The sequence below is a fragment of the Orussus abietinus genome, unplaced genomic scaffold (genome assembly GCF_000612105.2).
Source record: "Orussus abietinus isolate OABI.00-Male unplaced genomic scaffold, Oabi_2.0 scaffold60, whole genome shotgun sequence".
NCBI lineage: Eukaryota > Metazoa > Arthropoda > Insecta > Hymenoptera > Orussidae > Orussus > Orussus abietinus.
The window spans coordinates 158980-169614 of NW_019394447.1; the positions used below are offsets into that span (position 1 = coordinate 158980).

Below are 10635 nucleotides of genomic sequence, written 5' to 3' on the forward strand. Positions count from 1 at the left end.
AAAAAACTCACCGTAATATGACTCACCGATATTACGGGTAATTTGATGCAACCAATGGTAAATTTTTGCTTTTCGCTGAATTGGTGGGACATTTTTTCCATCGGTCGAGGGCATTTATTTCCCAGAGAACAGTAAAGGTCACCTATGGACGGTGCAAGGGAGGGAAAGAAATGAACGCGGGGGCTAATAAAAACGAAGGAAGCTCGTAAGGTTCTTTCTCACGGATTAGAAGGCAAGACTATAACCTGCTCGTAGGTTCATACGCGCAGAGCCCTCCCGTAACAGGGAAGGTTCGAGTTCTGAACACCCCCGCATCGGACTTAATTAATGGACGATAAACGACGGCCTCCGAGCCGAACGACCGTTCGTTCCGAAATACGTATCGGACGTATTACGGACGGATACGAAACGTAATCGGAACATGTCTTCGTTTACGTTAGTCCGAGATATAGTCCCTACCCGTAGCCACGGTTCAGCTCCCACGTTCGTAAAAATAATTGCCTCGAAGAGCAGCTCTTGGAAACGGATCAATTTCGGAATCAACTTCACCGATTGGTTAAAACGTGGGTACATAAAAGGTGGCATTTTCTAAAATTCTTCTAAATATGTTTATTCCAGGGTGTTCGTTCACGTAGAGCGTTAGAGTGGAATTAGACGTAGGCTTGAAAGTGTTAAAAGTGACGCGGCTATATTTTGCGTCATTGGAGAGAGTAGAAATAGTTATTCGTAATCAAAGCGTTTATTAAATTTAATTTGTACAGAGTCCGTTTGGTCGTCGTTAGATGAAGGCAAGATGGCGGCTTCCGGGGAGTTCGGATCGTTCGGGGGACCAGTATTCGTCCACTCGGTGGTCTTACTCCCTTTCGGTCCTCGGCTGCCGTTCCTTCCGTCCCTTCGCCTCGCTTTCCTCTCCCTTCGCCCTGTTCGCCGCCAATCTACGTGCACTCCCCTCTCCTTGGCCTACGCCGGAGTGGGTCGCGACTCACGACCCTCTCGGAATAACGAGTCTCATTAATCCAATTAACCAGTAAATAATGGGATAGCATTTTCGTATTTACGAGAGAATACTGCCGGCCCTAATGGAGTTTTGAGCTGACTATCAATATATTCTTGGCTGCCGGGCGAACAAAGCGCGGGTCATTCTCTCACTTAGTTAACCGGGCTTCCGACGGCGGCGCTGGGATCGCTGCCGGAGACTCGCCGCCACTGGGGAAGCCCACGGAGCTCGGGGATATAAATTTTCCCTCCTTCCTGCGTCCTGGGAATCAAATTTACTAATTCTCGCGTGAAACTTTCAGGAGAGACGTCGCGCTCGTGACGCCCTCGGCGGAAGAATCGACGCCCAGACGTCGCCCACCACCCAGTCTGAGATCCAATCAGCGATTGTCGCCGTTCTCGAGGGACCCAACGTGGAACCAAAACACGTAAGCTTTTCCTTTACCCTGTTAAATTGCACGTTTCATACACGTCAATACACTGATAAGTGCGCATAAACAGCAGGCAATGCGGTGTCTTTCAGAAACCACAGCTAGGCTTTTTTCCTGCACGTCGTGGGAGGTGACCGGAGTCTCGGGGTCGTTGTCGATGGTCGGTTGCTTTTGCACAATTATTGCGAATATTTGATTATCTTCTGGGTGAGGCCTAATGAAACATCCGGGAATAAGGAGAGTCTGCTGTGGCCCAGATTTGGACCAGCATTTTCCCAGGTTTCGACCGTTCAAGAATATCATTCCTTTGCCTAACTTGCTGACGTCCAGGACACCATCCACCGGTTGCATGGGTTCCATTGGAGCTGTGAAGACTGCACGATAGAAACCGAATCCACGTTTTCTCGCTGGCCGTTGTTTCATGACTTGGACGGCCCGATAGAGGTCCGTCGGCTGACTTATTGGAAATATGGACATGGTCCAGTCTCTTAGCACGATAGAGTCCAGATGGACGTCGGAGATGATCCCTTTGAGCCCGCCGATGGGATTTTGGGAGGCGTATCCTTGCTCTTCCACCAGAATTTGTATTCTATTCCCAGCAGAAAGTTTCGATGCCATGACCGTATTGCGTTTATGGTTCAAGATCCCAACCAGCGTGCGCCGAATGTAAACATAACCTCGATCGCGAATGCCCGAGCAACGAATCTCGACGTGGGATCGGCTGTTGGAGAAATGTTTGGGAATCGTTGTCTCGTACAAGACCATGCCGTAAGCGATTCCGAGCTGTCCAAATGTTAGAGGAAACGCGTGCTTGGTTTCCGTGGAGTTAAAACCTCTACGCACCTCTGGATCTAGGAAGGAACCCAAGGAGACGTACTCGATATCCTTGTATAGTGCTGGCGAGGTTTTTAGAAGCTGTGTAGGGGACTTCTTAAGGGTGACGTTGGCGTGCTCCAGGAGAACTTTCTGAACCTTAACGTACCTGTCAGTGAGCTCACCACTTTCGGATATCAAGGCATCGTAATCGTAGGAGGTGATCATACCCATGCTGAAGTTCCCGGCATTTCCGGCCCTTTCAAAATTGGTACCTCCGGCGAACATGTAGAGTATCACGGAACAGTCGAATTGTATGATATCTGCCAAAGTCTTAGTCAGGTCGTCCAAAGTGAAGGACGTTCTTGGACCGCCCCAGGACCAAGCTGTTCCGGTTCGGAGCTCGACGAGTTTCGGGAACCCAGGAGAAAGCATCTCCAAGTTGGAGAACAGGCTGCTGACTGACTCGTTGAAGGTCTCCTTGTATTCCCACGGAGTGATCCGGAATCCCGGTAGTACCCCTTGGATCCTGCCACAGAAGAGGCTCTTGTACGCGTTTTGGTCCATCGTGAAGAAGATCGTCTCTTGACCAAGGTAGGAAATGAAGATCCGCAGAAGCCAATCGGCCCCAGGACACTCTTCACTCGGGCCTATGTCGCTATCGATTTGCACCATGATCACCGGTCCTCCGTTAGACAGCAACATCTTCGAGAGCTTTGGAAGTAGACGGGACAACCATGCCTCGGCGTACTTGCGATACGCCCAGCTTTGACGTTGCAGTCCTTCCCGACTCTCCGAAACGTTGATTGTCAGGAGCCAACCAGGAAGACCTCCGAGACTGCGATCGGCATCTGGTCATGATTCGTCTTGTGTTAGGGTATTCATTTGAAACATGGAAAATAGGGTCTTTGAACGACTTAACCTAAGATATCGAATAACCTCTAATAAAGTTCAGTGAAGGGCTCGTGTCGGTAACATTTCGAAACATTTTAGACAAGATTAATTTATGACAGATAGGCGTTGCATAACCTACCGATGAACGGTCCAGCTCGAATAATCACAAAGAGGTCCAATTTCTGAGCCAGTTCAATGAATCTGGTGATGTTGGCATCTCCATTCCACTCGTAGACCGCCGGTTTTGGCTCATGTGTCGCCCATTCTATCGCGGTCGATACCGCGTTTAATCCGGAATCTTTTAACTTTCTCAAGCGATCTTCCCAGCTGCAAGATGCGATTCTGAAGTAGTGGATCTCACCAGCGTAGATGTGGAACTTTTTCCCGTCCAAGTAGAAGTTCTCATTCGTCGAGTTAAGAACGCGAGGTTTCAACGGAACCGTCTCGTGGACATTTTCCGACAAGGATTCCAATATCGTTGTTATAACCAGGAAGTGAAAAACTCGAGGGAATCTTGGCGTCATTAATATAAGGATTTTTAATCCTCGTGGCAATTTTGACGATTGATCGACGATGTCGACTAATGTCCGCAGTTGACCAAGATTTTGCACGTGCTCGGTTTAAATACGACAGACTACTCAGAGTTTTATTTTGAGTTTTTTTATCCCAGGTACTGTTTTATCATTTGACTGCAAAAAGAATCCACTATAACCTGAACTACACGCAAGCGACCGCACCGGAGCACGAACTACGGAAAACCAGGGAAGAAAATCTAAATGAAGATCATGACATCTGTCAACCTAGTATTTTTCACGATGCAAAGTAGACTAGGTATGTTCCTACGGGGGTCTTGTTTCTTTTTCTCTCGTTTTGCGCCTTTCAAAACGCCACAGTTCCCTATAGTTGGCCGTTTCTCCTGATTTAGGTCCTAGGGTATCAATGGGATACCAGAAATACGAGCAAGCCAATAAAACCCGCCTCGGCGTTACGAATAGTCGAAAGGAGGCGAGGTTCTCGCCGATGATTTGCATATTCGTTTGAAACAATATCCCTGAACGGGTGCGTCAGGTCGTTCCGGGTTCGGCGGGTCGGGGCGAGCTCGAAGGGGATGCTCTAGGTGGCGGGTCGACTCTTCAAGAGGGCCAGGTCGAAGGGATGCCGAAGCAGGGCGAGAAGAGGGTGTTTGGCTGTTTCAATTAAAATAAGCATACGCTACCGACTGGCTGCTGCCGCCCTCCTCCTTGCCGTTCACCCTCCAGCGGCGCCGTTCCACGGCCCTTAAAAAAAGGAGCGAGGTTCGCGGTATTGCCGACTGCGACAGACGTCGAATACGAAAGCAGTCACGAAACTGGAAATGGCGCTAATCTTTCCGCCGTCTACGGGAAATTTGACAGCGCCCGAACTGCCAGGAGACCGTAATGACTCTCGGCGCTGCCCGTAATCGAAGAGGGTCTTTAATTAAAAGTTACTCGCTTAACGCCACCTAAACACCGTGGCAGTTTGCATTCCAGGGGCGAGCTGGAATATTATGCATTAGGGCTACACGGTGTTTTGTACACTTGTTTCTCATGAACGTTTCTTTTCATTAAGGTGAAGTGAAAGACGTGGAGGAACTTGATCGACGTCGATAAAGAAGATTTTTCTAAATGCCCACGTTGCCGACGTTCTTTTTTATATTGACAGCTGGGTCGAATTATATTGGGTATTGTACCAAATGGCATACTCCACCTGTCGTTTTCGTACAATATATATCAAGAAATCGAAGTAAAACTCCAGAAATCCTCTGGATTCGTGCTTTCTGGGGCCCTAATTGACTGCAGAGGGACCCCCTGCGCCATCTGTGATTTCCAGGTCAATTAAATTTTCACTCCGAGACCTCGTATTCCCATCGTTTTAGCATAGAAGCGCATACAACACTTTTTCTGCCTTTATCCCGTTCAAATTCGAGTTTATCGATTACCAGAGTGTTCTAAATTCTCGTAAAATTGTCCTGAGCTTTTAGTTTCTCATATTAGAGCCTTCGATATTGTATATTGATCGAAATATGAGAGCTCGACGCCATTTTGGTTCTTGTCGTGGCTGAGTTAAAAAATCCAAATTTTCAATGTGTCAGGACAATTCTTAGATGATCAGGAGTGACGTGTCAAAGTTTCGGACAGTTTGGTCTTATACCCTTAAAAAAAAGTGTTGTATTCAAATCGACTGATTTGAAGGGGTTTTCACTTCACCTTAAGAACAAGTAACGCCGAAGGGGCATCATTTAATTCCGGCCATTCTAACCTAACTTTGAGGTAAAATGTCGATTTCTTCGATATTCTTGGAAAATGTGTAGGGTACATTTGGTAAAATACTGTGTATAGGAATACGTGGGAACGCAATTTACCCAAATCTATTTTGCAGGGAGTCGCGAGCATAATATGGGGTTGAATTTGAAAATTCTGGGGGATCGAGGCGTTTAAGCGTGCACGGGGTGGGGAAGGAAAGCAGCACGGAGCTCCTCGGGGGCGGTTTTAATAAAAACGCGCCTTCGCGTATATACGAGGCCCATAAAACCAGAACGTCGAGGCGTTGCGTTGGGTAGAGCGGAGAACCGAGTAGGGAGAAAAGAGGAGAAGAGGAAGAAAGAGGAGAGGGAAGGGGAGGAGGGAGTCAGCTAATATTTTCAGAACACCCCTAACTCCCAGTCTTACCTCGGTCTCGCCCCCCGCGTGTATATATAAGATCCCTTAAATGGGAAATCGAAACGTTTGGGAGATAACTCTCCTCGAGTGAGAATGTATTCAAAATGGCGACCAGCGAGCGGGTGTTATGGGTGGGATGGGAACGGTGGGTAACCCCTACGATGATACGAAACATATTCCGCCTTTAAGAACACGAGGGCGGCACCCTTCTGCGACTGTAAAATAAAAAAGGCTGGAATTCATTATTCCCGATCTTCCTTCTTGCGCTCGCGGGTTTCGAGCTACCGCTCGAAATGATTCCCGGAGAGTTCCATCTTTTCTTTCCCTTTTCTCGGATAACTGTGTTATACCGAGGTGGCTCCACCGCCACCGCGAGATTCCCCGCAGAAGCCGAGGAAGGAATCGAAAATCGTTTCAATTTTCAGCGCGGAGGTTGGCGTCCCTTTTTGAGGCCTTGGGCCGCCTTTTATCGTCGAACTTCGGGAGGAGGACTCGATTCACCCTCGATGCCGAACCCCTCGTGTCAGAAATCTGCACGGGAAGAAAGATGGTTTCGATACACGCTAAGAAATGGGGCGGAAGAATTCCGGGGGTTTTTAGAGTACTGGTGACGTACTGTAGTTTTGATAAGTTTCCTTTCCTTATCAAAAGATTTCATCGTGACTGATTGGAGGTATCCTGGCAGTTTAATGATTTTTCACGAACATGAAGTATTTTTAATATGCACAATGATAACGATTATTGCTCGGCGTAGGGATTTTTTTTCCTTCACTTTGAAGATTTATCTCCAGCGTGTCGAAAGTTCGGAAATTTTTACGACCCATTTCTTACCGTGCGGTCGAGGGATCACCCCGTGCGAAACTTGTACCTTCTTTTATTCCTATGAATTCACTTAACTTTATCGCAAATAGTAAACATTTTTATGGATGCCATTAACATTTCAGAGGGTTTTATTTTCTTCTTCTCTTTTTCAAGGAAACCACGTTAAGCCGAGATGAGGCCATCTCTCCCCGAGATTCTAAGCGAAGTCGAGAGAGGAATTGAAAATCGTTTCAATTTTCAGGGAAGTACGTTGCATCTCTCCTCGCGATTTCGCGTCCGCTTTCATCAACGAAATAGATAAAGAACAGCTCAAAGTTCTCGCAACGACCAAACATTTCCCATCTGCCCTTTTGAAAGAAAAGTACACGAATTCATCGGAGAAAATCGTTGCGTAAGATACATCCATATCTATTGCATTATCTCCCATTCTGAGCATCTCCATCATAGATTTACATTTATTCCGGTAGGTCTTCGCCATCTTCGCTAAGACTTCGTATGCAGAAATAAAAAATGTGTCGCTGAAATTTTATCAGCCCGCGTTATTAAATTTTATATTTCACAGCATTCTTATCAAACGGTACACGACAAAACCATTAGTTCTAGCTCATCGATTGACGACACGTGACGTTGCACTGTGGCAATATTAGGGAATGGCAAAAATGAATATAAAAAGTACTACCCTAAACGATGGAAAGTTAGTACTTTATTATAATGCAGAGGCGCCTTCCATTTAGTACTTTGACACCGTGAGGTTCATTCTTAATGTGAAGTGAAACCCCCTTCAAATCAGTCGATTCGAATACAACACTTTTTTTAAGGGTAAAAGACCAAACTGTCCGAAACTTTGACACGTCACTCCTGATCATCCAAGAATTGTCCCGACACATTGAAAGTTTGGATTTTTCAACACAATTTTTTAACTCAGCCCAGACAAGAACCAAAATGGCGTCGAGCTCTCATATTTCGATCAATATACAATTATCGAAGGCTCCAATATGAGAAACTAAAGGGTCAGGACAATTTTACGAGAATTTATAACACTCTGGTAATCGATAAACTCGCATTTGAACGGGATAAAGGTAAAAAAAGTGTTGTATGCGCTTCTATGCCAAAACGATGGAAATACGAGGTCTCGGAGTGAAAATTTAATTGACCTGGAAATCACAGATGGCGCAGGGGGTCCCTCTGCATTCAATTAGGGCCCCAGAAAGCACGAATCCAGAGGGTTTCTGGAGTTTTACTTCGATTTCTTGATATATATTGTACGAAAACGACAGGTGGAGTATGCCATTTGGTACAATACCCAGTATAATTCGACCCAGCTGTCGATATAAAAACCAACGTCGGCAACGTAGGCATTTAGAAAAATCTTCTTTATCGACGTCGATCAAGTTCCTCGACGTGTTTCACTTCACCTTAACCACTTTGATACAACTTTCAAAGCGTCCTGTGTCACTCGTTTCATATTGACCCTGTCCTCGAGGGCTGTTTGCTCTCTGGCGCATATAACGTGCGAACGCACTGCACACGTGCTAAGCCGTATTAAGTACTTGGAGGGTTGATCGGGGGTACGAGGAAAGGATGGCGAGAGAGGTGGTCGGGACGGGCCGAGATGTATCCATTTATCCAGAAAATAATCCTCGGACGGTATCGGTCCATCGGAAGCTATAAACGGAGAACAACGCCATTGTTACGCCTGCCACCATGGCAGCGAAGCCGGAGGGATGAAGGCGGGGGCGGAGATTAGAGATTATTTACGCTATGAAGATAACGTTTTTATCTCGCGGTACTAATCAATCTAGAAAGGGGTGCCTCCGGTGGGGGTTACTTTCACGGTAGAGCGAGCGAGAAATGCTGCGTGTCACGACTTATTCATTTATCCTTCGCCTGTACGCGCGGAATACAGGGTGATTTATCGGACGAACACGGGGATTATAATGTACCACTTGGATCGCGGACCCTTTTTATCTCCCCCATGCTCATTTTTTGCCATTTTTTCCTTCGCCTTAGTTTTTTCGCCAGCATTTCAATCATACCTCTGGTCGATATCACTGTACGAAAGAAGCCGATTTTACACGTCGCAAAGAGTTTATCCTCATAAAGGGTTTTTTTAGCAACAAAGAGTATCGACATTGGAGGATGGCGATGCTACTAACGATAAGAAATGTGCGATCGACGTTTTCATGTACTCTGCACTCGATTGAATTCACTTAGAGCCAATTGACCTTTTTGAATTTCAATTTTGCCGATATTAAGGTGAAGTGAAACACGTCGAGGAACTTGATCGACATCGATAAAGAAGATTTTTCTAAATGCCTACGTTGTCGACGTTGGTTTTTATATCGACAGCTGGGTCGAATTATATTGGGCATTGTACCAAATGGCATGCTCCACCTGTCGTTTTCGTACAATATATATCAAGAAATCGAAGTAAAACTCCAGAAATCCGCTGGATTCATGCTTTCTGGGGACCTAATTGACTGCAGAGAGACCCCCTGCGCCATCTGTGATTTCCAGGTCAATTAAATTTTCACTCCGAGACCTCGTATTTCCATCGTTTTGGCATAGAAGCGCATGCAACACTTTTTTTACCTTTATCCCGTTCAAATGCGAGTTTATCGATTACCAGAGTGTTCTAAATTTTCATAAAATTGTCCTGACCCTTTAGTTTCTCATATTAGAGCCTTCGATAATTATATATCGATCGAAATATGAGAGCTCGACGCCATTTTGGTTCTTGTCTGGGCTGAGTTAAAAAATTTTGTTGAAAAATCCAAACTTTCAATGTGTCAGGACAATTCTTAGATGATCAGGAGGGATGTGTCAAAGTTTCGGACAGTTCGGTCTTTTACCCTTAAAAAAAAGTGTTGTATTCGAATCGACTGATTTGAAGGGGGTTTCACTTCACCTTAAGACATCCCTCAGGCGCAACTATTTCCATAATATATACTTGGGATAACGATTTCCGCGCTCGCTCTTGAGCATTGAAAATCCCTAAATAAGAGAGGAAAATGGTAGGATCTTAATAAATGAAAATTGAATTCAGGGAACATAGGCTACTGGTCCGTCGATTAATGGGTATTTATATAACGGCTTGCGTTTCCGCCACCTCCATTGGGAGCATGAGACTCTTTATCGTTCTCACGGGTATTTATCATTTGGCATAAAACGGCATCGGGGAGGTTCGTTGGAGGGGGAACGGTTTGCCCGAATGCGGCGCCATTTTAGGCCAGAGAGGGTGAAACATTAGGATCCGAAGCCGAAGGGGTGCGGGGCTCGTTCGAAGGCCAGCGGTAGGATGTTGTTATTTACGGTATTTAGATAACCGGCTTACGTAGGTCACTCACACCCCCTCGGTCGTGATCCCGCGCCCGAGATAGCACCTACGCAGACGCCGACGGTACCACATTTAGGGAGCAACCTGCACCCGGGGAGCGTATCCCGGGCCCGCTGGGATCGCAGATTATTATAACGAACATCGAGTTACATTAGCATACCTATCGCGCTACGATACCGGCGACGCTAGATCCCCGGAGGAGCGTCGCGTTAATCCGCACGTCGCGTGCCGACGTGGACAGGTAATCCGACTACGCCCCTGGAAAACCTCGCATTCGCCGAGGTCGATAGGATTACTAATAATCGGTGGAAACGGTACTTCGGGAGCTTTACTAAAATTCCCTCCACCGCATAAATTATCGTTATCATGACTAGGACTCCTACCGCATGAAATTACGAATGCTGGATCTTAAGGTGAAGTGAAACACGTCGAGGAACTTGATCGACGTCGATAAAGAGGATTTTTCTAAATGCCTACGTTGCCGACGTTGGTTTTTATATCGACAGCTGGGTCGAATTATATTAGGTATTGTACCAAATGGCATACTCCACCTGTCGTTTTCGTACAATGTATATCAAGAAATCGAAGTAAAACTCCAGAAATCCTCTGGATTCGTGCTTTCTGGGGCCCTAATTGACTGCAGAGGGACCCCCTGCGCCAT

At 46.3% G+C, this 10635-nt stretch overlaps 1 protein-coding gene across 1 annotated transcript; it reads right to left on the reverse strand.

Moving 5' to 3' along the window:
* Window positions 1-1376: 1376 nt before the first annotated feature.
* Window positions 1377-3658, reverse strand: LOC105696575 (beta-galactosidase). The gene is made up of 4 exons (XM_012419147.1): window positions 3496-3658; window positions 3274-3399; window positions 1524-3091; window positions 1377-1442 (listed from the first exon to the last, which is right to left on the reverse strand). Exons 1-4 carry the CDS (start codon window positions 3656-3658, stop codon window positions 1377-1379), a joined length of 1923 nt encoding a protein of 640 aa, XP_012274570.1.
* Window positions 3659-10635: the final 6977 nt, after the last annotated feature.

Bases quoted from the DNA above. Each gene is read 5' to 3' on its own strand.
- LOC105696575 (XM_012419147.1), bottom strand. From the start codon at position 3,658: ATGACGCCAAGATTCCCTCGAGTTTTTCACTTCCTGGTTATAACAACG. The intron at 3,092-3,273 runs GTAGGTTATGCA...AATCATGACCAG, and splicing joins TCGAGCTGGACCGTTCATCG to ATGCCGATCGCAGTCTCGGA. The intron at 1,443-1,523 runs GTTTCTGAAAGA...GCAATTTAACAG, and splicing joins AGGAAAAAAGCCTAGCTGTG to GGTAAAGGAAAAGCTTACGT.